Source organism: Rattus rattus, chromosome 10 (assembly GCF_011064425.1).
Source record: "Rattus rattus isolate New Zealand chromosome 10, Rrattus_CSIRO_v1, whole genome shotgun sequence".
Classification (NCBI taxonomy): domain Eukaryota; kingdom Metazoa; phylum Chordata; class Mammalia; order Rodentia; family Muridae; genus Rattus; species Rattus rattus.
In genome coordinates, this window is record NC_046163.1 from 56,334,079 (window position 1) to 56,361,738 (window position 27,660).

Consider the following 27,660-nt stretch of genomic DNA (forward strand, 5'->3'; position numbering starts at 1 on the left):
GACTCTGAAGAAAGAAATTGAAGAAGACCTCAGAAGATGGAAAGATCTCCCATGCTCATGGATTGGCAGGATTAATATAGTAAAATGGCCATTCTGCCAAAAGCGATCTACAGATTCAATGCAATCCCCATCAAAATACCAATCCAATTCTTCAAAAGAGTTAGACAGAACAATTTGCAAATTCATCTGGAATAACAAAAAACCCAGGATAGCTAAAACTATGCTCAACAATAAAAGGAATTCTGGGGGAATCGCTATCCCTGAACTCAAGCAGTATTACAGAGCAATTGTGATAAAAACTGCATGGTATTGGTACAGAGACAGACAGATAGACCAATGGAATAGAATTGAAGACCCAGAAATGAACCCACACACCTATGGTCACTTGATTTTTGACAAAGGAGCCAAATCCATCCAATGGAAAAAAGATAGCATTTTCAGCAAATGGTGCTGGTTCAACTGGAGGTCAACATGTAGAAGAATGCAGATCGATCCATGCTTATCACCCTGTACAAAGCTTAAGTCCAAGTGGATCAAGGACCTCCACATCAAACCAGACACACTCAAACTAATAGAAGAAAAAACTAGGAAGCATCTGGAACACATGGGCACTGGAAAAAATTTCCTGAACAAAACACCAATGGCTTATGCTCTAAGATCAAGAATCGACAAATGGGATCTCATAAAACTACAAAGCTTCTGTAAAGGCAAAGGACACTGTGGTCAGGACAAAACGGCAACCAACAGATTGGGAAAAGATCTTTACCAATCCTACAACAGATAGAGGCCTTATATCCAAAATATACAAAAGAACTCAAAAAGTTAGACCTTGAGGGAGACAAATAACCCTATTAAAAAATGGGGTTCAGAGCTAAACAAAGAATTCACAGCTGAGGAATGCGAATGGCTGAGAAACACCTAAAAAGAAATGTTCAACATCTTTAGTCATCAGGGAAATGCAAATCAAAACAACCCTGAGATTTCACCTCACACCAGTGAGAATGGCTAAGATCAAAAACTCAGGTGACAGCAAATGCTGGCGAGGATGCGGAGAAAGAGGAACACTCCTCCATTGTTGGTGGGGTTGCAGACTGGTACAACCATTCTGGAAATCAGTCTGGAGGTTTCTCAGAAAATTGGACATTGAACTGCCTGAGGATCCAGCTATACCTCTCTTGGGCATATACCCAAAAGATGCCCTAACATATAAAAAAGACACGTGCTCCACTATGTTCATCGCAGCCTTATTTATAATAGCCAGAAGCTGGAAAGAACCCAGATGCCCTTCAACAGAGGAATGGATACAGAAAATGTGGTACATCTACACAATGGAATATTACTCAGCTATCAAAAACAACGACTTTAAGAAATTCGTAGGCAAATGGTTGGAACTGGAAAATATCATTCTGAGTGAGCTAACCCAATCACAGAAAGACATACATGGTATGCACTCACTGATAAGTGGCTATTAGCCCAAATGCTTGAATTACCCTAGTGGCCTAGAACAAATGAAACTCAAGACGGATGATCAAAATGTGAAGGCTTCACTCCTTCTTTAAAAGGGGAACAAGAATACCCGTGGCAGGGAAGAGAGAGGCAAAGATTAAAACAGAGACTGAAGGAACACCCATTCAGAGCCTGCCCCACATGTGGCCCATACATATAGAGCCACCCAATTAGACAAGATGGATGAAGCAAAGAAGTGCAGACCGACAGGAGCCGGATGTAGATCGAACCTGAGAGACACAGCCAGAATACAGCAAATACAGAGGCGAATGCCAGCAGCAAACCACTGAACTGAGGCAGGGCGCCCGTTGAAGGAATCAGAGAATGAACTGGAAGAGCTTGAAGGGCTCGAGACCCCATATGAACAACAATGCCAAGCAACCAGAGCTTCCAGGGACTAAGCCACTACCCCAAGACTATACATGGACTGACCCTGGACTCTGACCTCATAGGTAGCAATGAATATCCTAGTAAGAGCACCAGTGGAAGGGAAGCCATGGGTCCCTAAGACTGAACCCCCAGTGAACTAGACTGTCGGGGGAGGGCGGCAATGGGGGGAGGGTTGGGAGGAACACCCATAAGGAAGGGGGGGAGGAAGGGATGTTTGCCAAATGTACATAAGAAATACTCAAGTTAAAAAAAAAAAAAAAAAAAAAAAAAAAAAAAAAAAAAAAAAAACCCAGTGGTTCCTAAGCAAAACAGACAGGGAGGGAGACTTGAGGGAGGAAGGGAGGTAGGTGGAGCAGGGAGACCTAGGAGGGCAAATGTTGTCAATGCTTCACCCAGGACTGTCCTGGGGAAAGAGCAGAGGGGAGAGAGTAGTTAAGGACAGAGGTTTCCTCACAATGACCAGTCCTGACTGTGCCCCGTCTGCACGTGCACAAACCTTTGTCTCTCCTGTTCTTTGGCCCAGGGAAGCTAAGGGCTAGCACGGTCAAGATCAACTCACACACTGAGCAGATGCAGAGACGGTCCGGTATTGAAGGTAGTACATGGGGTGCGCCATGTTCTCCTGCATGGGTGGGGTCTCTGCACCAGCGACTAGAAGCTCCTCCATTTTGTAAGTCATCTTTACGTGAGGTAGGCAGAGAGTCAGTGAGCAGGCCTGAGAGTCAAGCAAACTGCCATGGCTGCTGACTGCGTTTTCCAAGTTGGTGAAGAAAAGGGGTGTTTGTAGATGCCAGGAGAGGAACTCTAAGCATAATTGCTCCATCCTGGAAGGACTTCTGATGAACTAGGCACCAAGACACCACACAGCACCCCAGTAGTAGCCATAATTTAATTAACAGTTAATTAGGTGCACATACTAGTCTCTCTGGGTTGAAGATTGTATTAATGTTTTTTGTTTTTCTATATTACCTGAATTCTGAGACCATGTGTTATTTTTAAGACAACCCACCCCCCCCCCAGTTTATTTGGGGGGAAGGGCATGTAGCACACGTGTGGAAGTCAGAGGACAACTTACGGGGGTCAGTTCTTGCTTTAAGTTAACGTAGGTCCCAGGGATCGAGTGGCAAGCGCCTTTGCCCACTGAGCCATCCTGTCAGCTTAAAGGGATGTTTAGAGGTTCTATGCAAATGAGAAAAGTCTCTCCAATGGCCACAAAAGAAATGAGAGATGAATGAAGAGAAGCTGTCCCCAGCTAGTGACTCCCCAGCAGACACTAGAGAGGAATTATTTAATGATTATACTTCCAAACTTGAAAACCTGAAGAAGAAAAGTCGTGATTGTCACAATGGCTAATCTTCACTGCCAACTTCGATCTCCTAGGAGACACACCCCAGGGCATGTAGAGGGGAGTGTTTCTAGAGGGGAGATGAGAAAACCGCTCTGGTTATGAATGACATCATTCTACAGGGCTGAAAAATAAAAAGAAGAAAAAGTGTCAAGAACCAACCTTGGCCAGGCTTCTCCTATGCCATGAGGAGCTTCAGAGGAATATTTTGCTGTAAAATCCCGAAGTGACCTCACCTCAGGAGCGAAACCCACAGAGCACAGATTGACAAAGTGACTGCTGCAATAGCCTTGCGCTAGCTAAATCCCCAACCCCGGGTTTAAGGTTTTTAATCCACGTACATGGGGTTGCTCATCCATGCAGGGAGAGGCAACCCCGAACCCAAAAAGCACACAACTTTTATTCATTACAGAGGGCAGACTTCAGCGACAGGGTTAGCTGGCCTTTTCTCATTGGTGGTACACAGGACAAAGGATCTGGTCAGGCATTGGCTGGCCTGCTCAAGGAGCTGTTCTTGGTTCAATTAGTCACTTTCCTCATCCAGCCCTGTACCTGGCCTTGGAGAATAACTGGGAAAGGGCTAAGTTGGCACGTCCCTGTGGGGGAGGGGGGGTGAACTGGATGGTTGGGCAGGGCCAGGAAGACATCTTGCGGTTGTTCTCAGAATTTACCACAGGGAGGGATAGGGGTCTTTCTGAGAACCGTTGTTTTTCTTCGTTTTGTCTTAATTAGCTTAGTCAGAATCTTGATCACCAAAACTTTATCATATCACTGGGCATCATGAAGTCAGATGTATCTCTCAGAAAGGTCACAAGTTTGTCATAGGCATCCTGACCACCAGATGTATTTCTCAAAACCTTGTTTTTATAACTTTGTTTCTCGTATCTATGAAACTTTGAAACTTTATTTCTTCAATTTCACTTCCTACTTGCAAACTTTGATTGAGCACTGCCCTGCTTCCAGGCCAGCCTCTTGTAGACAACATGGATGTTAGTTTTGGGCTTAGTCTTGCTATAAAGCTGAGTCTGAACCACCATCCTGCAAACACTCTCGTCCCTGACAGCGACTTGCTTTTTTGTGTAGTTGTGCTACAGTGGTGGTCGGTGGCTTGATTTAAATCATATTCCTGGACAACTAAAATCCTCCTTCAGGGGCTTTAGTAGCAGCCTGCTTCTGTAACCTAGTGTCATTTTAGACCAGGCAGGGCTGGCTTCCTTTGTCCCTGTACCAACCCTACTTTCTCAGTTACAGCTTACAAAGAACACATACAGCACCACATCCTTGACTTTATGTTACCCTTGAAACAATGTTTGTAGAGAAGCAAGTTTCCTGATTTGATAGTCTGGGTCACTCACCTGTGTGATTTCCTCTTGACACCAATTTCTGCCCTTCCGTTCTATGCACAGCTATGCTTTCTGCTAGAGACATTCAAAACACGCTTTCTCTGAGCCCGAAAGGCACTTTTTAGCAAAACTTTCCACCTCACCGTGCATCATAATCCCCTTTGAATGATGTAAAGGGATCAGGTCTCATAGCTCTGCCAAGTGCTTCACAGCATGCCCCACACAGAGGTGACTCAAACACTTGCTGCCCTCAGAGGAGAACTTTTTTGAAGAAGGAGGAGGCCCCTGCTCACTGCGACCCAAGCCAGCAATTCGGTATGGCAGTAATGTAGTAATGTGGCAAGGATCTTACTTCCTGAGCCTCTCTCCTCTCACTCTGTGGCTGAATTACTATGTAAGAGGGTTGCTTTTGCTTTTTGTTTGCTCATTGGTGGGTGGGTTGAATGGTTGATTGGTAGGTTGGTTGGTTGATTTGGTTTGGTTTTTCAAGACAGGATTTCTCTGTGTCATCCTGGGTGTCCTAGAATTCCATAGACAAGGCTGGCCTCAAACTCAGATATCTGCTTCTCAAGTGCTGGGATTAAAGGCACCACCACCATCACCACCCCCACCACCACCATCACCACCCCCACCACCACCATCACCACCCCCACCACCACCATCACCACCCCCACCACCACCATCACCATCCCCACCACCACCTGGCACATTTTGAGTAGGTTCTCACAACTTTAGGGTTCAAATTCTTTACAAAGCCAGGAATTCTACCTCCCCACTTGCCTCAGGTATACATGTGTGTATCTGTATGTGGGTATGCACATGTGAGGCCAGAAGAGGCTATCAAATCCCCTGGAGCTGGAGATTCAGGAAGTTTTAGCTGCCCGAGTACTGGGAATTGAACCTCTGTCTGCTGAAAAAAGCAGCAAGCTCTTGAAACCTATTACACTATTTCTCCATACCTAAAAATATTTCAGAATGTGAACAGGGCTCTCCTTGAGAGGTTTTGAATATTTTTTCTCTCAGTATTTTAAAGAAGTTTCGTATACCCAGCTGCAGACAGCCCTGCAGCAACAGGGCTGAGCAGGTCCAGCACCCCTATGATTCCTTGACCATCCTGACCACAGACACAACTCTCCCAAGGAGAGGGGGCTCTACAAAATATATCTAGAAAGTCAGCAGGTGCTGTTGGCACACAGGACGACCCTATTCCCTGACCGCTAAGGTTTGGATGCACTCAGTCATCAAAGGGTTCAGGTGTTAGAAGGTGGGAAGGCCTGTGGAATTGTGAGGGAAGTCAGCAGGCATAAGAGGTTACCTCCTGGGAGATTCCCTACGGTTAAGGCTGTTTGGGAATCCCCGCCCACCACGCGCTCTGCCTCACTGGGTCATATATTCTCCACTAGGAGCCCTTCATCAGACTCCAGCTAGCGTTGGTGACGCACCCCTGAACAGCTACAAATGTCAGATACGTCAACTTGTTCTCGTTGCAACATCACCTCTGTGATGTTGTTCCTGTCAAGAAAACCACGTGCACTGACTATTTTGAGATTTCTAAATCCTAGTGGATAAAAACCAGCAAAGATTTTTAGGACCCTGACCCTAATATTCTGCTTCTGGTTCTTCTCTAAACTAATTGATAGCTTGTCATTTATTCATTTCTTATTCATATATTAGCTGAACCTACCAAGAAATGGTCACAAATTCTACATTATGCTAAACGCCCAACATCTGGTTTGATGATATTTTCGTAGTCAGGATCTTTCTGCCTTGCAGTACCCCTGCATCCAAGCACCAGCATTCATACCACAAGCCCAGATAACAATATTTTTTTTAACTTTTTGATGTGTGATAAAAGTCAATGCTGGTTTTAAAAATCACTTTTAAAACAAGCCCTTGGAAAACCTGTCTCCGTTAGGCAAAAGCTTCTAAGGTGCCTGACATTAGAGAAAATGTCCAGACTTTCTGAAGCAACCTCATAGACTCTTACAGCTCACATTTTCGGGGGAGGGTAGAGTTGCAGGGCTGGGGGCAGATGTGGGCCCTATTTTAAATGGAGTCCTAAGAAGAGCATGCAACCTCGTGACAGACCATGAACTTTGCATGCATGACCCCTGGATCCAGTTTTTAGGACTAAATAAGTAAATAAGATGATAGGTGGGTCTCACCGGGCAAACCCCAAGGAACACTAAATATTAGAATTAAGATAACTGTGGCAATGTAGAAATAATCTCGACATTTTCAAAGGAAAGGCAAAGATTATTCTAGGGAACAGGTGCTGCTGCTTTAGATGTATAGATCTATACATCTATAGATCTATACATGCACTTATGGGATACAACAACAGGTAAGTTGTTGCAAATGGACGCCTTTACTATGATAGCATTATTTTTCTGAGTACATTATGTTTGCAGTTTAAGAAGTGTTTTATGATGTCTGAGTCAGCTCTCCATTACTATAACAACATATCTGAGACCATTTATAAGAATTGTATTTTGCCTCACTGTGGTGGTTCGAATGAGAATGGCCTTCGTAGGCTCATAGTGTTCAAATAGGTGGTCCCCAGTTGGTAGAAGTATTTAACGAGAGCAGGAAGCACGGTCTTACTGGAGTAGATGTGTCAAAAGGGATGGGCTTTGAGGTGTCAAAAGCCCACACCAGGTCTAGACTCTCTCTGCGCCTGCAACTTGAAAAACCGTGTGAGCTTCCAGCGACTGCTCCAGCCATAACTGGTCATGAACTAACCTTCTGAGACTGTAATAAGCCAGTCCCCAATTAAATGATTTTTTTTTTAAATTGGAGTTGCTTTGGTCATGGCGTCTCCTCACTGCATAAAAGAGTAGGTGGAACACTCAGAAGTGCAAAGGGTTTTCACTCTGTAATAGGGTGCCTCACGGCTTGGGGCCTCTGGTGGTAAATGGTGCTGGAATTGACAACACAGAGCTGTGTGCGTTGGGCCTGGAAAGATGGTTCCGTGGGTAGGGGACTTGTTGCTCTTGCAGAAGTTTCAAGTCCAGTCCCCAGCACCCCCCTGTAATTCCAGCTCTAAGCAATCTGTCACCCTCTTCTGGCCTCCACAGACACCCAAATATATGAGGCACATACACATACGTACACATAAATCAAAATAACTATTAGAAAGATATCTTTTTTAAAAGAGATAAAGGAGAGAAATGAAAATGTAGCTACAATCTCAAGATTCCCTTCCCAAGGCCTCCAGTGACTCAAAGACTTTAAGATCTTCCTCCAAAAATGATTGTTTGAGAGGCCTGGTCAGAGAGAGACAATTCCTGACAGGTTCGCTTCTTATAATGCTCGCTCACAGCTTCTAGGTACTGAGCATTAGTTCATCAAGAGAAGAGGGCAATGTGTTAGAGCAAATGCCCTAAATGCTGCCTTCCTCTTCCATATCATCTGCTCAACACTTGGGTTTCGGGGTTTGATTTCTCAAGAGCTCAGCTGCGTTTACCTAAATTTTCTCTCATTCATTCTTCCACCGGAACCAAAACCAAGACAAAGCAAAAACACAGCAGTACTAAAGGCAAGAGTGCATATGGAAGAGACGCTCTCATGCTTGTTTTGGTCACAGCCATGTTCACAGAAGCCGAGACACTGCTTCAACCCAGGTTCCCAGCAGCAGGGGCTGAGATGAGGAAATATGACACACAAACACGGGGTAGCCACAGAGAAGCTCTGAATCATATGACACGCCGCCAAATGCACGTCGTGGTATGAAGTGAGCTCAGCCAGACACAGGAGGATGACCTGAGAGTAGAGTGGTGATTGGGGATGGGGGAGGGGTGGGCGTGGAGAGGGAGGGGGTTAGAATGGGTCAGCAAACAGGGTCTGCACGAGTCTCATTAATATGCACATACAGCATATAGTTTAAAGTTTTTAAGTAGGCCTCTTGGGGGAAAATATACTATGCAATAAACAGGCTTCCCGGGATCTATCACTAACCAGTGTAGTTATTACAATGTATTGCTATTAGGAAATTTCCGATTGATTTGAAAAACAAACTGAGACAGAAAATAGAGTGACCAGGAACCCTGAGGGGGAATTAAACTTGACTATAAAAGGAGGAGAGGTGGCCTTGGCCTCACATACATTTCCTCCCCCAACCCTTTCTCCCTCCCAGTTACTTCTTTTTCCTCCTGGCTTCTTCTGAATAGTCCCGATTTTGCTTTGGCTGAGTTCTCTTGGTGCCCTGGGTTGTTTGGGTATAACTCAGTAATTAAGATGGATGGCTCTTGAGTCTGAGGATTCCAGCCCTGGCTCCCTTGTAACTTGCACAAGTTACTTGCCTTCTTGTGAGTCAAATAGTCCCAGCGGTTTGCAGACTTGACCCAAGAACACTGTTAGTTAGAGCGTGCTTACCTGGTACATGTCACAGGCTTACAAACTCAAGTTTCTCCTTTCTCAAGAGTGCCTTTAAGTCACAGAGCACGCCCACACACATTATTGCCTCGCTGAACCCTACAGAGAGGTAATCAATACACAGAGCTGAGAAAAAACTTGCACAGGACACAAGAATGTCCATCTAGGGTTCTCTGGCTAGCAGGAGTTGCCCTGTTCATGCAAATTAGCTCTCTTTATGTAGAGAGTAGACGACCTATCCATCATGTGGGCTGTCTACAGCATACATAATGGCACTCTAGAAACATTAGTCCTCTCTCCCACCCCACTCACTTTCCCTCCCCATTATGGACTTTCTCACATGAATGTTTAAATGTATTGTTTGATTATGGAAAGCCATATTCTCCAATAAATATTCAGAGATCAGTTATAAAACATAAGGCAAGAAACAACATGGTTTAAGGTGAGTATGAAAATTAAAAAATAAAAAGGCTCAGAAGGGAGAGTTTTTGAAAGAACACAGACTACTGAGGTTTGGTCTGTTGCTATGTACTGCAATGCTAAATTCTGTACCTGAAAGTCTAGGCCTACCAGTGAATTCAAAGTTTGTTTTAAGCTTTGGTTCCTTGATTTAAAATTATTGGTTAAATAAAATTAGCTCCAGCCCATTTCCGGGGGCACTAGAGATAGCCGGCTTGAAGTGACCTGGTTGGAGGAGAGAGAGGAGAGAGGGAGGAAGAAGATGCCATGGGTTGAGTCGAGGAACCATGGCTCTGAGGGCTGACCAATTGGAGTTAAGAGCAGCCCAAGATGAAACATAGTGAGTAATAACTCAGGGTTATCAATAGGAAAGTAAATTCTAATAGCATAGAAGGCAGATATCTGCCCAGCTCTTGCGCTGTTTAAGGCTTACTGTAAATAATGAGAGTTGTGTGTCTTTTATCCAGGAACCGAATGACCAAAGGTGGGGCAGAAACCCCAGATTGGGATTAAAAATTTCAGCAACACAATCAGGTTTGGGTGGGGCCAGAGGAAGCTTGTAAGGCAATGACACAAAATTCAGGAAGCTGTTTCCAGAATGGCCTAATTGGCTTCTCTGGCGATGTAGTAAGATACTGACCAGAAGCAGCTTGAGGAGGGAGGGGGTTTATTTAGCTTACAAGTTACAGTCCATCGTGGAAGAGAGAAAGACAGGAACTCGAGGCAGGAATTAGAGACAGGAACTGAAGCAGAAACCCATGGTGAAGCCTTGCTTTCTGGCTTGCTTCAAAAGGCCAAGGTTCAGCTGCCTTTCTTTGCAGCCTAGGTCTACCCGCCTCGCAAGGGCTTGCCTTTAGATAGTCCAGATCTGAACTGGAGCAATAGCTAATGCCTGGGAATGAATGTAGACTGGCAGTGTGAACTTTCACTCCACAACTCTTTCAGATGCCCATCAATCATGACAACCATCCGACTACGAGAATTTGTAGAGCGTCGTCCAATGCTTCCACCTAGGTAAGGCTCTCTTGGATTAAAAAGAAACCCACCAGACTGAGGGGCAGCTGCTACTGGGGATTGGAGGTAGGGGTGTTGTATAAAGTGAGTCCTTGAGTTTAGACAAAGTTGTGGGGTTTGTAGGGTTTTGTTTTTTTTTTTTTTTTAAAGACTTAAACAATATGCATGCATTCGGGGTGTGTGTGTGTGTGTGTGTGTGTGTGTGTGTGTGTGTGTGTGTGCCACGTGCTTGCAAGTGCCCCCAAAGGCCATAAGAGGACATTAGGTATTAGGTCCTGGATCTCAAGATACAGGTGGTTGTAAGCTGTCTGATATGAATGCTGAGAACTGAACCGGGATCCTTCGGAAGAACATGGGGGGGACGATCTTAACCACTGAGCCAATCTCCAGCTCCAAGTGTATGCAAAGTCGTGAGATAAGAATTACCTTCTTTGCAGAATCCAAGCAACCAGGAAATGTCAAATACCCAAAATATGAGACAGATGCTGGTTTTCTCCTGAAACGGGCTTCACCAGAAAGAAGGGCAAACTAAAACCCAAACTTTGAATCAGAACCATTTGTTTTTGGGGGTAAATTAAACCACCACATTTCTCTGCAATATGAGAGCTGACCGCATAAGGTGGGACCAAGGGGAGGCTTCCGTTCATTCTCCCAGGCCATATATCACATGGGCAAATACACCCTATAGGTATACTTTACTTTGCTGGGTTTATCTTGCTGGGAGACAGCAGGTACCATTCATAAGTCCTAAGCCCTCTTTCCCATCAACACCTACTATGAGGTCTGCAGAGACTTAGAAACTAAGAAGTTTGGGGCAGCAAGCTTCACACCCTGGGGGCCACCTTCTTTTTAAGCTTTTTAAAATTACTTTCAAGTTGTTATAAACATGAATGGGTTCTCGATTTAGAGTCAAGAAGGGTACAAAAAGGAGGTGGATTCTTCCTCCACAGTTAAGGAAAGCTACCCTAGGACGGGCTTGTAGCAGGGGAGTCCTGCCATAGAGGCCTGGAGAGGCCATTGCTTGAAGCTCTGTAAGCCTGGATTACATTGCAGACCCAAAGCTGTTGGCCATACCAGAGCAGTGGAATTCCTGTCAAGGAGAGCTGCACCTCAGAAGTAGAACTAGTACAAGAGAGAGAGACATGTTGTGCAGTCAACAAAACTGGAGGGAGTGGGATATCACGAAGGGTCATCTAAACCCTTGAACATCAGACAGAGATAACAGAAAGTGGGGTTTGCAGTGTTTCTTTGGTCCAGTAGTTCCTTAGTATGCCCCATTTCCTCCCACTTGGGATGGTATTATAGAATCTGTGCCATTGTATTTGGAAGTAGGTGATCTGGTTGGTCTATGGTGATTGATTTGACAGGGGTTACAGTTAAGAGATTGCATGCGTCTCAGAAGAGACTTTGACCCTTGGGCCTTTACACGGCGCTGAGACTGTGCTAGAGTTTGAGGCTGTTTGAAGCTGGACTAAATGCATTTTGCCTCATGGCGTGGCTATACGCCTGTGGGTGCCAAAGAGTGGAATGTGATGGTTTGAATAAGACTGGTTTCATGGGTTCAGTTGTTTGAATGAATTAGGATGTAAAGCTCTCAACTGCTACTCCAACACCGTGCCTATCCACTTCCCACCATGATGGCCATGGACTAACCCTCTGAAGTAGTAAGCAAGTGTCCAATGAAACACTCTGTTTTATAAGAGTTGCTTTGGTCATGGTGTCTCTTCACAGCAGCAGACTAAGAAAAATATTAACCTTAACAGTCTCGGAGACATCCGGACGCCACTGCAAGGTCAGCTCATTCTACCCAGAAAGACAGAAGCATCTTGAAAAGAAGACACTTTTCAGTCTCTAGCTACTAATGTCTCATTACTCTTGTTTCATCACTGGTGAAAGTAGGAGCTATTGTTCCCATTTTTCTGATGAGCAAATGGAACCTCTCCTCCCATTTCTTGAGGAAATACCTACCATACATGGGGTCAGTACATCCTGGGTGATAAGAGGGTACACTGGCCAACTCCAGTCCTGCCTTTATCTCATTTTCTGTATTTGTTCATATCCTTAGCTGAGATACTTAGCCCCAAGCTTCTCGACCAGGCTGTAGCATTCGCCGCTGTCATTATGACATTGCCTAGATTTGGCTGTTACCATGAGATGAGCTTCGAGTGAGAGGACCCCCATGCCTGAACACTGCAGATACAGCTAAGCTTCCTAACGGTTCTTCTGATTGAAACCACCTTTCTCTGTCCCTTTGGTACATTAGGTTTGCTTGCTGTCTGCCTAGAAGTAGGAGAATCACATAGTCCAAACAGAAATAGTGCTGAATTTCTCTGGAAAATAACAATCCTACATGTGCTGTAGATGGCTCTAAATAAGACATAAAATTTAGGGACTGGGTTTGTTTTACGGCTCTGGTATTCACTAGCTGCATAGTATCCAGAATGTGCACTTAGCCTCTCTGAGCTTCTTTTACTGTTATAACACAGTTATAAAAACAGGGAGCTCATGTTTACTTTGCTAGGTGCCTGATAATTATATGGGATCCTATCGTTAAGACTGGAGGCCCAGCACAGGTGACTCAGAAGGACACATAATGGTATCCCTTTGCATAGACAGACAAACTCGCTCCTGAACTCACCCATGTATACTGAATGTTCTCTGTGTCTAAGAACAGATCCTGTTCTGGTTACAGCCATCCTCCCAGGGGATAGGTTGAACCCACCCTTGCCAAGCTGTCAGGGGCATGCAAACAATGTACAGTGTAAGCAGACGCAGCAGGCTTACCCACTTACCTCAGGAGGGCTTTCTATGACTGATTCAGCAACCAGTACCCGGTAGGCACGGCCTAACACATGGGGCATCCCCATTCATTCATCCTTTCCCTCAAGCCAAACCTCCTACTGCAAAGCCCCTGGCTAAGCCAGACGCATTTCTCCTTAAGGTAAATTTTGTTACTCTCTCACTACTTTAATGGTTGAACTAGAAGCTTTCTCATGTTCCAGGTTAAGGTGACACGTGAGAACTTAGAAAACTCACACTAAAGAATCAGAGGGAGATGAGCAGGCAAGGTAGAGAACACCTCTAACCCAAATATTCAAGAGGCTGAGGCAGGAGGATTGTGAGTTTTGGGGTCAGCATGGACAATTCAGAGACCCAATCTCAAAATAAAAATAAAGGTGGGGCTGAGACTCGGTGATAGAACTCCTGCTTAGCAGGTGTAAGTCCCTGGTTCAACAGGCAGCTCTGACAAGGCAGGAAAGGGCTGGCTAAGTGAGCCAGACATGCAAAAGGAAGAGAGAAAAGTTAGAAGCAAAATGAGCCATCTCTTTCTCTCCCACATATCTCCTCATTTCTCCACTCAGCCTGCTCCTCCACCCCCAAGCTGCTCACTCTCCCCACCTCTCACCACTTAAGCCTGATCGGCCAGGGGTCTCTTCCAAGGGACTGCAGTGGGTCACACTACTGGAGGTCAGGGAGGGTGGCTCCATTCTTGAAGCAATGGCTAGAGCAGGATGAACTTCTTTAGAGGCTCAGCAGGCTTTGGTGTACAGATTATGTCAGAGAAGATCAAGCAGCCTGCTGCAGACAGCACAATAGCCACCAGAACCATGTCCCCGATGTCTGATTCCTCATGAACCTCGACTCTAGGGGTCTCCTTCTACCTCAGTGCTCAGAACTAGAGGCTTGCCTAAGTGGCACCTCCATTTCCCACACACTCAGCAATGTCATTTGGTCTCTATTTTTGGGCCAACTTCTCTCTCCTCTTATGACTTAATCCCTGGTATAACTCAGGGCTCACTTCTATTATCTTAGCCACTAGGCAGGCCCAGGCAACCTGTGGTTGATCAGAAAATTACAGCCCTCTGAGATCTGTTTGCACAGACAGAACCTGACTTGCCCAGCACTTGATTTGATTCACACTAGACAGTCATGCCCCCTTGACTCCTGTAATCATTCAGGTCTCCAATGGTTCCCAAAGGCCAGTATGTTGAAGACCTGGTCTTTCTCCTGCCACAGGTGCTATGGAGGGGTGGCAGAACTTTTAGAAGAATGCACTCCTACCGTGATGTGCTATGTAGCGGAAGCAACAGGACAATTAATTAGTCACAGACTGAGACCATAAGGCAAAATCACCTTTATTTATTTTTTAGATTTTGGTATAATTTTTAATGATATTTTTATTTTTTGCCAGTTGTCAAAGTCATTATTATTATTATTACTATTATTCTTTTTTTTTTTTTTTCCGGAGCTGAGGACCGAACCCAGGGCCTTGCGCTTTCTAGGCAAGCGCTCTACCACTGAGCTAAATCCCCAACCCCTATTATTACTATTATTATTATTAATTTACATTTCAAATGTTGTCCCCCTTTTCAGTCCCCCCTCCACAAACCCCACACCCCATCACCTTTGCCTCTAAGAGGTTGCTCCCCCAACTACCCACCCACTCCCACCTCTCCCCTCCAGCATCCCCCTTCTCTGGGACATCAGCTGAAGGGGATGGCAAGCCCATAGGAAGAACAACAGTATCAACTACCCAGACCCGTCACAGCTCCCAGGGACTAAGCTGCCAACCAAAGAGCATACATGGGCCTGTTCCTGTCTCCCGCTACATACGTAGCAGAGGACTGGCTTACCCAGCATTTGTGGGAGATGATGTACTTGGTCCTTTATTGTTTTTAAGATGATTTATCTGATCTGTGTTACAGTAACAAAAAGCTAACATACACACATACTCTACTCTGAACTGAGCTGTGATTTAGTCTTGGTTTATGTGTGACCTCCCTCCTCTAGAGAGTCTTGCCCATACTCTTAGCCTAAGAAAACCCTAGACACCCAGCCCTCCTTAGTGCCCCATTAGCTTGTCCTCTGCTCTCTGTCAGTAGGTTCCCTTTGTATGTTAATCTGACAGCTTTTGCAGAAGGGTTTTTGGACCTCACTCTCTATCCTAGTCTCCTGTCTCGATGATATTACCAATGACCTACCTCCCCCAAGCCCCATCTCCATAAGCTCTACCGCTTCCCAATGGCGTCATCACGGGGCCAGAGGCTTCCACATACCTCTGCATTTCAGATGCAGAAACAACTCAAGCTCACACCCCAGACATACTTCTTCCCATGCAGGTTACGCTTCAAAACAAGAACCAAGGTGGTGGCAAATCCTGGTAATCCCAGCACTGAATCAGGAAGATGGTAATAAGTTCAGGGCCAGCCAAGAGAGACATGTGGAGACACATACGGAGAGACACACCTGACTGTCCTCACCACACAGCTCTTAGATGAGACTAGAATCCTCCTCCCAGACTTACTATCACATGCCTTGACATTACCGTTCTGTATAATCAATTATTACAGCTAAGTAAAAAAAAAAAAAAAACTTGCTATGGAATCTTATAAACATTTCAAAGGTTAAATAATAAGGAATTCTCATTTTTTTTATTCCTGTGTTTCAGCCATTATCAACATCTGTTTCATTGACTTTAAGAATTTTATTTCACTTTATGTGTATGTTCCTGAGTATATATATATATATGTGTGTGTGTGTGTGTGTGTGTGTGTGTGTGTGTGTGTGTGTGTGTGTGTGTGTACCACATGTGTGCCAGTATCCTCAGGGTCTAGAAAAGGGCCTCAGATGCCTGGGAAGTGGAGTTATGGAACGTTGTGAGCTGTCAGATGTGGGTTCTGGGCACTGATCTGGGTCCTCTGCAAGAGCAGCCAGTGCTCTAAACTGTCTCTCCTTGACATTGGTTATACAGAGTGTCTCCCCATCTCTTTCCATCCCTTCCTCCTCTCTTCCCACTCTCGGTCCCACCCTCCTTCCCTCTCCTCCTTTTCCTCTTTTCCCTACTCTTTTGACCTAATACACGGCATGCTAAGTATTTCCCTGTGAGTCCTGGAAGTAAATGACATTCTGTTACAGGTTTTAGAGGTTACTGGGGAAGGGAAACCAGCCAATACCACAAACTCAGGTCTGCTGGAAAGACACTTATTATGAACAACAACCAACATGGCTGGAAAATTCCATTGGCTTCAGTCACTCGGAACAGGGCACAAAGTGCAGATAAATTATCTATCACACACCAGCTGGTATGCCTCTGGAAAGAACAGCCTGTAGTGACTGTTTTTTTCTCGCCTACTTCCTCTAGGCTATATATCACTCACCAAGGAAGGGACGTCAAAGGCTGGACAACTGGGCAACTGGCAAGACTCCATTTTGATTACAGTGTGAAGAAGGCTCCAAGGTGAGACATAGCCTTAAATCTTAATTTCTAAGAATATCACCAAATCTAAGAGGATAAGTAAAGTGGGCTGTATTATCCTTTTTTTAAAGATTAATTTTAAAAAAAATTATGTATGTGTCTGTATGTGGGTACGTATACCTGAGTGCAGGTACCCATGGAGACCAGAAGTCAGCTGCCCTACAGGGGTGCTGGGAATTGAACTCAGGTTCTCAGTAGGAGCTGAGCCATTTCTCCAGTCCCTAGCTGCACAATCTTAATAGTAACAATAATAATACTGTTCATCACAAGTGTTATCTGATAGTTAGAAGTAGGGGGATACACCAAACTATTAAAAATGTTGGGGCTTCCTGATTTTGGTTTTGTGGGACCTGAAGTGTTGAGATTGAACCCTTTAAAGCCCCAAGTATGCTAAGCATGAACTCCACCAAGGAGTTGCATCTCTAGCATTGACAATAACGGCTTTGTTTGCATTTTTCACAAGTGGTAATATTATTAGTACCTTGTCCTTTTTCCTTACTCCTTTGTCTAGTTTGCAGATTTTCTCAAAGAACATATTGCTTCCACGACCAGCAATAAATGTAGGATTTTTATTAAATCATCTATGAAATTCAAGAAACATTATGTAGTTTAGAATTCCAGGTTGGCAAAGCAACTTAAACTTGCTAGCATTTGATTTCATTCTCAGTAGAGTTATAAGTCTGGTCTTTGTGGTTCCTTCTGATCTGTGTGTGGCTTTCACAAAAAAGAAAAGCAAAATAAATAAATAAATAAATAAATAAATAAATAAATAAATAAATAACCACGGATAGGTTAACCTTATTTTCTGGTTCAGAAAAGCTAGAAACTATAGGAGGCCAAAAAAAAAAAAAAAGTGTCAATTTAAGGAATTTATAAAATGTTTGATTTGGGGCAATTTTCACATTCTGAGTATCGCACTCCCAAATAAAAGAATTGGTGTAGCAATTCTAAGGCAGATAAAGCACTTGGCATGATTATCATCATTTGAATTCACCATCTCCTACACATTACAGTTTCCCTTCTCTTAGTGATCGCCGTCCAGCCAACCCCCCACCGGGGTGGGGCTGGCACCACCTGTACTGAGAGCCGTGTAGAGTCTGCCTTTAGATCGTGCAGCTGGAAACAGCTTTGAACTCATCCTGACCCAGTGAGGAATACAGCACAAAGGAGTGGTAGATCGTTAGTTCTCAGTGTTAATCACTGTGTGCCCGCCTGCTCATACAACAGTACACACGTGGAACTCAGAAAACCCAGGGATCAAATTCAGGTCACCAGCCTTTGCTCAGTGGGCCATCTCGATGGGCCAAGTGACATGTCTCGACCTAGGTCACGCAATTACCGTAAACGTTAGGCCTAAAATGTAATCCATAGTTTCCAAGTCCCAGTTCAGGGCTCTTGGCACTAAGTCGAGTATTTGCTTCGATTAACTTCTGCTGTTAAGTTTTCGGGAATAAGGTCCTGTTATATTATTCAGGTTGGCCTCAAAATTCAAGCTGAGCTCAGGTGATCTTCCCCCACAGCCTTTGGAGTCACTGGGAACTATAGGTTCCATTGTACATGACTTAATACGCTATTTAGAGCTGAGTCCTCTACTAGAAAACAAATAGAGGAAATAACAGGTGCCCATATATGTATATAGTTTGTTTTGTGCCTTGTTGGAAAACATTTTAAAGAAATTGAATATATCCAATCTCATTCTAAGATGGGGAAAAGAATCCTGAAGCAATGAGGTGCATTACTGATTTCACGTCTGCCACTTCTGATGTCTCCCTACTTTTTCCAACATGAAGGTGTTCCCATTCCTTCTACTAGCACAAAAGTCCCTGGAAAAGCTTTCTTAGTCTTTGTCGACATCCTTCATTGCCAGACGTGCTGAAACAGAAAACACGTACATTTGCAAGGTCCGAGTGCAGGCCACCTAGTGTCCTAATGTACTTACAGCCAAGCCTCAAGCATGCCAGGCCTGTGAGTGAATCCTCCCAGGAATGGATGAAGGATTGGCCGTTGTATTTAGATTTTCCGTTTGCTTTTGTCTTTGAAGGATAATTGGGGAGGAGCACGGGAAGGTTACAACCGTCCTACAGAACACCAAGATGAGCCACGGAGTTAGTCTAGCTTAAAGAACGCTTTGATGGCTGGGGGTTTAGCTCAGTGGTAGAGCGCTTGCCTAGGAAGCGCAAGGCCCTGGGTTCGGTCCCCAGCTCCGAACCAAAAAAAAAAAAAACAAAAAAAAAAAACAAAAAAACAGAACGCTTTGACTCCTAGATTGCAGCTCATGAGAAAATGGACCCGTTCTCCAAAGGTGCTCAGCAAGCTCTTTTTGTTTCAATACAGACCCCTCATAGACTTGGCAATTCCACCTAGGAGCAAAATTCCGTACGTGCCGCAATTAGACCAGCAAACGCTCTTTCGATACATCTGTTATAGAAGATGGTCAAGGCCTACGGACAAGTGGCATAATGAGACAACTTATGAAAGAAGCTACTCCCTGCCGTTCTATGAGCTCGGTAAGCGCTATCACCTAGCTGAGACTAATCTTGCTGGTGGGCCGAGATCAGCTGGTCATGGGGGCTCTCTGCCTCAAGGGGCGTGACTGGGACCAGTCAGACTGGGGGCAGAGATGCATATGCAGAGCTGGGAGTTGAAACGGATCAAAGGGGAGCCCAAGCCTCCTTCCTTTTTTTCTAGCTCCCTGAATCTGAGACCGAAAGGGTGAATGAAGGTCCTTCACCGTCCTCAGAAGCTAACCCGCTGAGCACTGGAAATAGACTCTTGAGTGTACCCGTGCTCTAAGGGAACCCTTCTAAACACCTATAACAATAATTTTCACCACGGTTCAGAAGTTCTACACTCCCCTGGTAGCCCATCTGTATGAGGGTCCTCTTGGTGGGCAGAGGGGATCCTGGGTATTCATGTGACAAAAGGTGGTCTCACACTTTGGTGGGTTCTTATTTACCCCCATACAGCTCTCTGGGCTGAGTACTGTTTTAACCAGGGGGAGCCAAGTTTCCAAGATGTCTGGTGAATTACACACCAGGAGGAAAGAGACAGAATTCATCCCACATTGCTTTCCAGCATGGCTCACCTCAAAGCTATACTGCCTGTCACAGCCTGCACTGCTAATTGTTAACAGTTTTCCCTAAAGAGAGTTCCCGTCTTTTTACTGAAAAACAGAAAACTGTTGATACAAGTGTAACCACAACCCTAGAGGCTGAAGCTTGCAGACTGGAAGTTCAAAGCTGACCTGGGCTACAAAATGAGTTTAATTTAAGAGTGGTAGATTTGGAAAAATTTCCCTTCTGTCTCTTGTCCCCAGAAAAGGCAGCTGCAATCTGGAGGGATGCTGGAGTCAGGAGGGAAGAGATGTCCAGGCTGAAAGTCAGAAAAAAAAATTCTAAAAGAGCTCCATTCACTCTTCAGAAAGCTTTCTCTGATAGCTGCTAGAAAACTTTCTAAAAGAGCTGTGCCAGCTCCCCGAGTAATTCTTGGGATTTAAGGTCAGGAATCCTGTTAGAAAAACCTCTAAAAGAGCTATGAAAAATTCTAAAAGAGCTGTGTTCTCTATGAATTTTCCAACTAAAATCAGAAATCCTCAAAAGCTGTGTTTGCTCTCCAGAGATCTTCAGACAGCTCAGCTCTTGCTATAGAAAAATTCTAAAAAAGAATTTTTGCTATTGCTCTCTGCTAGCTCTATAAGACTCAAAGTGAGCCTTAGCTACCGGAAGACCTCCAAACGAGACTCAAGAACGGAGACTGATGCAAGAGCAAGAAGTTTATTGTTCTAGCACACTGAGGCCATCCTGCACCCAGGAGAGGCGACCTTCTCTCTCTCTTTTGTATGCTTTTCATACAGTTTTTGAGGGCAGATTGTAGGAACAGCAACTAAGCATGCAATGATTGGTGGATCTGAGAGTACCATTCTGACCACACCTGGACCTAAATTAATGCTGTTCCAGGCCAACCCTGAACTCAGGAGTCTGCCTGCATTAATGAGCATAAACAACACCAACAACAGAAACGTAGCTGGATGGGATCTTGCCCTGCAATCACCACTCCCTAAATCTCTATCTCCTTCCTTAGGATCTTTCTGACATTTCCAGTCAGATTCCCTAGATTAATGAAATATTTTTCATTCTTCCTATTATTACATGCTTGTTTCTATAGTGTGTTTAAAACACCTCCTAGCAGAGTAAAGTTCTGTTATAAGGGCACCATTAAAATGCTCTAGCCTTAGCCTTATTGTAAAAGGCAGTTGTGTTTAACCTATGCCTTCCTTGGACACTCCCTGTTACATACAAAGGACCTGCTAGGGATTCTAAAGAGTTATGATTGGGATGGGGGCTCCCGCAGGCATGAATTTAGAGATGGCAGACTGTCTGTCCTCCATACAATATAGGAAGGGAGATCAACAGTCTAGGGTTAGGACAGCAAAATAAAAATCAAATGATTTTTATTACATTTTAATATAATCTAATAATATCTATTAATTGTAAACTAAAGAAAGGAGCTTTGATTCAGCCCCCCCTTTTCTATATTTAAAATTTAAAATTTTCTAAACTGCATTCTTATTTGTCATGTGTGTGCTCATGCACGTGAGCATAAAGAGCTCACAGGTTAACTGGTGGAGTTGGTCCTCTCCTTCCACTATCTGGAGCCAAAGGATTGAACCCAATTTGTTAGACTTGGCTATAAGTGCCTTTTCCTACTGACCATCTCCCTGGCACCCACATTTTAATTATATCCCTTTAAGTGTCTTTAAAAAAAAAAAAAAAAAAGATTTATTTATTATATTCAAGTACACTCTAGCTGTCTTCAGATACACCAGAAGAGGGCGTCAGATTTCATTACAGATGATTGTAAGCCACCATGTGGTTGCTGGGATTTGAACTCAGGACCTCTGGAAGAGCAGTCAGTACTCTTAACCATTGAGCCATCTCTCCACCTCTCCCCAAGTGTCTTAAAATACTTTTATTGTACAGGGATTCTTTAAAGATAGTGTGTTAACAATGAAAGCTGTGCTAAGAGGAAAACTCATAGCGCTGAGTGCCTGCAGAAAGAAACAGGAGAGAGCATATGTCAGCAGCTTGACAGCACACCTAAAAGCTCTAGAACAAAAAGAAGCAAATACACCCAGGAGCAGTAGAAGGCAGGAAATAATCAAACTCAGAGCCGAAATCAACCAAGTAGAAACAAAAAGGACCATAGAAAGAATCAACAGAACCAAAAGTTGGTTCTTTGAGAAAATCAACAAGATAGATAAACCCTTAGCCAGACTAATGAGAGGACACAGAGAGTGTGTCCAAATTAACAAAATCAGAAATGAAAAGGGAGACATAACTACAGATTCAGAGGAAATTCAAAAAATCATCAGATCTTACTATAAAAGCCTATATTCAACAAAACTTGAAAATCTGCAGGAAATGGACAATTTCCTAGACAGATACCAGGTACCGAAGTTAAATCAGGAACAGATAAACCAGTTAAACAACCCCATAACTCCTAAGGAAATAGAAGCAGTCATTAAAGGTCTCCCAACCAAAAAGAGCCCAGGTCCAGACGGGGTTAGTGCAGAATTCTATCAGACCTTCATAGAAGACCTCATACCAATACTATCCAAACTATTCCACAAAATTGAAACAGATGGAGCACTACCGAATTCCTTCTATGAAGCCACAATTACTCTTATACCTAAACCACACAAAGACCCAACAAAGAAAGAGAACTTCAGACCAATTTCCCTTATGAATATCGGCCTTAAAAATACTCAATAAAATTCTGGCAAACGAATCCAAGAGCACATCAAAACAATCATTCACCATAATCAAGTAGGCTTCATCCCAGGCATGCAGGGATGGTTTAATATACGGAAAACCATCAACGTGATCCATTATATAAACAAACTGAAAGAACAAAACCACATGATCATTTCATTAGATGCTGAGAAAGCATTTGACAAAATTCAACACCCCTTCATGATAAAAGTCCTGGAAAGAATAGGAATTCAAGGCCCATACCTAAACATAGTAAAAGCCATATACAGCAAACCAGTTGCTAACATTAAACTAAATGGAGAGAAACTTGAAGCAATCCCACTAAAATCAGGGACTAGACAAGGCTGCCCACTCTCTCCCTACTTATTCAATATAGTTCTTGAAGTTCTAGCCAGAGCAATCAGACAACAAAAAGGAGGTCAAGGGATACACATCGGAAAAGAAGAAGTCAAAATATCACTATTTGCAGATGATATGATAGTATATTTAAGTGATCCCAAAAGTTCCACCAGAGAACTACTAAAGCTGATAAACAACTTCAGCAAAGTGGCTGGGTGTAAAATTAACTCAAATAAATCAGTAGCCTTCCTCTACACAAAAGAGAAACAAGCCGAGAAAGAAATTAGGGAAATGACACCCTTCATAATAGACCCAAATAATATAAAGTACCTCAGTGTGACTTTAACCAAGCAAGTAAAAGATTTGTACAATAAGAACTTCAAGACTCTGAAGAAAGAAATTGAAGAAGACCTCAGAAGATGGAAAGATCTTCCATGCTCATGGATTAGCAGGATTAATATAGTAAAATGGCCATTTTACCAAAAGCGATCTACAGATTCAATGCAATCCCCATCAAAATACCAATCCAATTCTTCAAAAGTTAGACAGAACAATTTGCAAATTCATCTGGAATAACAAAAAACCCAGGATAGCTAAAACTATCCTCAACAATAAAAAAAGGACTTCAGGGGGAATCACTATCCCTGAACTCAAGCAGTATTACAGAGCAATAGTCATAAAAACTGCATGGTATTGGTACAGAGACAGACAGATAGACCAATGGAACAGAATTGAAGACCCAGAAATGAACCCACACACCTATGGGCACTTGATTTTTGACAAAGGAGCCAAAACCAGCAAATGGAAAAAAGATAGCATTTTCAGCAAATGGTGCTGGTTAACTGGAGGTCAACATGTAGAAGAATGCAGATCGATCCATGCTTATCACCCTGTATAAAGCTTAAGTCCAAGTAGATCAAGAACCTCCACATCAAACCAGATACACTCAAACTAATAGAAGAAAAACTAGGAAGCATCTGGAACACATGGGCACTGGAAAAAATTTCCTGAACAAAACACCAATGGCTTATGCTCTAAGATCAAGAATCGACAAATGGGATCTCATAAAACTGCAAAGCTTCTGTAAGGCAAAGGACACTGTGGTTAGGACAAAAGCGGCAACCAACAGATTGGGAAAAGATCTTTACCAATCCTACAACAGATAGAGGCCTTATATCCAAAATATACAAAGAACTCAAGAAGTTAGACGAGGGAGACAAATAACCCTATTAAAAATGGGGTTCAGAGCTAAACAAAGAATTCACAGCTGAGGAATGCCGAATGGCTGAGAAACACCTAAAGAAATGTTCAACATCTTTAGTCATAAGGGAAATGCAAATCAAAACAACCCTGAGATTTCACCTCACACCAGTGAGAATGGCTAAGATCAAAAACTCAGGTGACAGCAGATGCTGGTGAGGATGCGGAGAAAGAGGAACACTCCTCCATTGTTGGTGGGATTGCAAACTGGTACAACCATTCTGGAAATCAGTCTGGAGGTTCCTCAGAAAATTGGACATTGAACTGCCTGAGGATCCAGCTATACCTCTCTTGGGCATATACCCAAAAGATGCCCCAACATATAAAAAAAGACACGTGCTCTACTATGTTTCGCAGCCTTATTTATAATAGCCAGAAGCTGGAAAAGAACCCAGATGCCCTTCAACAGAGGAATGGATACAGAAAATGTGGTACATCTACACAATGGAATATTACTCAGCTATCAAAAACAATGACTTTATGAAATTCAGAGGCAAATGGTTGGAACTGGAAAATATCATCCTGAGTGAGGTAACCCAATCACTTAAAAAACACACATGGTATGCACTCATTGATAAGTGGCTATTAGCCCAAATGCTTGAATTACCCTAGATGCCTAGAACAAATGAAACTCAAGACGGATGATCAAAATGTGAATGCTTCCTCCTTCTTTAAAAGGGGAACAAGAATACCCTTGGCAGGGAATAGAGAGGCAAAGATTAAAACAGACACAGAAAGAACACCCATTCAGAGCCTGCCCCACATGTGGCCCATACATATACAGCCATCCAATTAGACAAGATGGATGAAGCAAAGAAGTGCAGGCCGACAGGAGCCGGATGTAGATCGCTCCTGAGAGACACAGCCAGAATACAGCAAACACAGAGGCGAATGCCAGCAGCAAACCACTGAACTGAGAATAGGACCCCCGTTGAAGGAATCAGAGAAAGAACTGGAAGAGCTTGAAGGGGCTCGAGACCCCATATGTACAACAAGGCCAAGCAACCAGAGTTTCAGGGACTAAGCCACTACCTAAAGACTATACATGGACTGACCCTGGACTCTGACCTCATAGGTAGCAATGAATAGCCTAGTAAGAGCACCAGTGGAAGGGGAAGCCCTGGGTCCTGCTAAGACTGAACCCCCAGTGAACTAGATTGTTGGGGGGAGGGCGGCAATGGGGGGAGGATGGGGAGGGGAACACCCATAAAGAAGGGGAGGGGGGAGAGGGATGTTTGCCCGGAAACCGGGAAAGGGAATAACACTCAAAATGTATATAAGAAATAATAAAAAAAAAAAAAAAAAAAAAAGATAGTGTGTTAAAATTTCAGAGGGAGTAGCCCTAAAACAATCACTAATTAGTTTTAAATTCCAGGTTGGGATAAGAAACTAGGCACCATTTCATCGCATCCTAGACCAGTTAACTCAGTACCAGAAGTCTACTGCTGTGATGAGAGGAACGGCTTTGCACGAAGCACTTTTTAAAACTAAAGTAAGCATGGCATTTCAAGAAAACAATTTTGAGCATTTTTTTAGTGACTAAATTAACAGTAACAGCACTGACTGCCTTTAAGTTTGTCTACAGATGAATCTAATCCTAAATGATTTTTGTGCTGCAAATTCTTTTCAGGGAAAATGTTTGGGAAATCAAGATCTACCTTGAGAACGTGTCATCTGTTGGAGGGGATAGCTTGTGAGGTGCAGTACACTGCTTGTCTGCGACACCACCACATAAACGGTGAAATAAAAATGATGTCAGTGTCATAATGTCACAAGCTGTTAACATCTTGTTGCTGCTACTTACCAACTTCCAATCACCTAACCTTCTCAGTAAGGGTTCATCCATGGGAACAGAGAGTACACAGAACTTCCTGTACTTATGATTGTGCCATTATTATATATACACACACAGAGGAAGGAAGTGGGGGGGGGGGAGCGCCAGAGTGCCAGAGGGAATCTGGTCAAGGAAGAAGACTGGAGACAAATCTGTAGTGGGAGTTATGACCAGTAAAGGGGGGAAGGGGCTGATGAACATCTGTTTACAGAAGAGTTAACCGTGGCTGCTTGTATTCTAATACTAATTATGTTCCCCAGAAAATTGTTTGCACAGTGAAGTCTGCTTGTAGCTTCTTGGAACCTGCCCCCAGTTGGTTCTGATGGGTAAATAAAGATGCCAACAGCCAATCACTGGAGAGGGCAGACAGGCAGGATTTTAGGATTCCTGGGTTTGGGGAAGGGGAGGAGGAAGAGGAGGGGAATCTGCCAAGCCAGCAGAGTGTGGAGGAGAGGAGAGGCCAGGCCTGAGAAGAGTGGAGGACAGAGAGGCATGACCGCCATGTGAAGGAGCCAGGAGAGCCTGGCCCAGAGGGCTGCCCGACTGGGTCCGGAGCAGCCAAGATAGAACATGGAATCAGTAAGTAGTGATTGGGGATTAACCATGTGGAGGTTAGGCAGTGGCCTGCTAATGTGCTGATTCATGTTGGATATAAAGGCAGTGTGTGTGTCTTTCATTGGGGAACCTAGACCATTGCAGTGGGTAGTAGAACCTGCTCTGGGATTTATTAATTAAACATTAGACGACACTTAACAGCATCCTTCTCAAGAAGCCTTGATAACTAGGCATAGGCTCCTCAGGAAGAGATAAAGGGTCCCAAAGAAAAGAAATAGCCCCAAAGAAAGGAATCCTGCCTTCCGGGTGCTGGGAGACACTCTCCCACAGCTGACACATCGATTGGCTTCTTACTCAATCCCCCAAAGTTTAGCCTTTCTGTGAACAAATTCCCTCCAAGAACATGGAGTTCCATGTAGTTACAGCTGCCTTCCTTAGTCTCTGACATGATCACCTAGCCATCACCGAGAGATCTGAAAACCAACACAAGAAAGACTAAGGCCAAAAGAAAACAGACCCCAGTCCATCTAGAATAGAATTCAAGGGATACAAAGGGGGAAAAAGCTAGTGTAACTGCATGTATTAGAGAATTAGAATGTTATGTATGGATCAAATTTATGGGCATTATGAATGCAGACTTATGATGGACTCACTCTCGTACTTGTACAGAGACGGAGAAGCTCTGTGATATGCTATGTGTCCGCAAGCTCCCCTGAAGGCTGTGGGGTTCCAGTCCTAGTCCAAAGTTCCTTGAACTTGCATGGCGAGTGCCAGTGTGTTAAGTCCTGGTCCGAGTCTGAAGGCCTGGTTCAGTCCAAATGAGTTTCCTGAACTTAAATACTTAGTCCCTCATTGGTGGCCCTGTTTGGGGAGGTTTAAAAGATGTGGTCTTGCTAAAGGAAATATGTCATTAAGGACAGGATTTTAAAGCCCAGCGTTCTCTCCCTTATGGGTACTGTTCAAGATGGAAGCTCTCAGCTTGCTGCTCCGGTCATTCTTGATGACCACGCTTTCCCAACAGGACTCATCCCTCTGCATCAGGTAGAGCTCATGATGGACAGCTTAAGTTGCACGATAACTTGGTAGCTTAAGGTCAAACATTTCAGTCTCTATTGAGGCCCACCAGCAGGCCAAGAACTTTCTGAAAAGGAAAGTTTGCTGCAAGACAGAAGGGTCTGGCTCTGTGTTCTAAAGACCTGCTCTGTGATTCTGCA

At 43.9% G+C, this 27,660-nt stretch overlaps 1 protein-coding gene across 3 annotated transcripts; it reads left to right on the plus strand.

Annotated features, from left to right (window-relative positions):
• The first annotated feature begins 2,406 nt into the window (after positions 1–2,406).
• C10H1orf100 (chromosome 10 C1orf100 homolog) lies at positions 2,407–27,314 on the plus strand. Of its 3 annotated transcripts, none has more exons than XM_032914701.1 (6): positions 2,407–2,491; positions 10,363–10,431; positions 16,574–16,669; positions 19,022–19,194; positions 25,688–25,811; positions 27,116–27,314. In XM_032914701.1, the coding sequence occupies exons 2-6, from the start codon at positions 10,376–10,378 to the stop codon at positions 27,132–27,134; spliced, it is 468 nt and encodes a 155-aa protein (XP_032770592.1). In that variant the 5' UTR covers positions 2,407–2,491; positions 10,363–10,375; the 3' UTR covers positions 27,135–27,314. The 3 variants fall into 3 exon arrangements, with proteins under 3 accessions (XP_032770592.1, XP_032770593.1, XP_032770594.1); XM_032914702.1 differs by lacking the exon at positions 27,116–27,314 and adding an exon at positions 26,152–26,266; XM_032914703.1 differs by lacking the exon at positions 27,116–27,314 and adding an exon at positions 25,433–25,549 and having other exon boundaries at positions 25,688–25,821.
• The last annotated feature ends 346 nt before the right edge of the window (positions 27,315–27,660 follow it).

Bases quoted from the DNA above. Each gene is read 5' to 3' on its own strand.
- C10H1orf100 (XM_032914701.1), top strand. From the start codon at position 10,376: ATGACAACCATCCGACTACGAGAATTTGTAGAGCGTCGTCCAATGCTT. The intron at 16,670-19,021 runs GTGAGACATAGC...GTTTCAATACAG, and splicing joins AGTGTGAAGAAGGCTCCAAG to ACCCCTCATAGACTTGGCAA. The intron at 19,195-25,687 runs GTAAGCGCTATC...AATTCTTTTCAG, and splicing joins CCTGCCGTTCTATGAGCTCG to GGAAAATGTTTGGGAAATCA.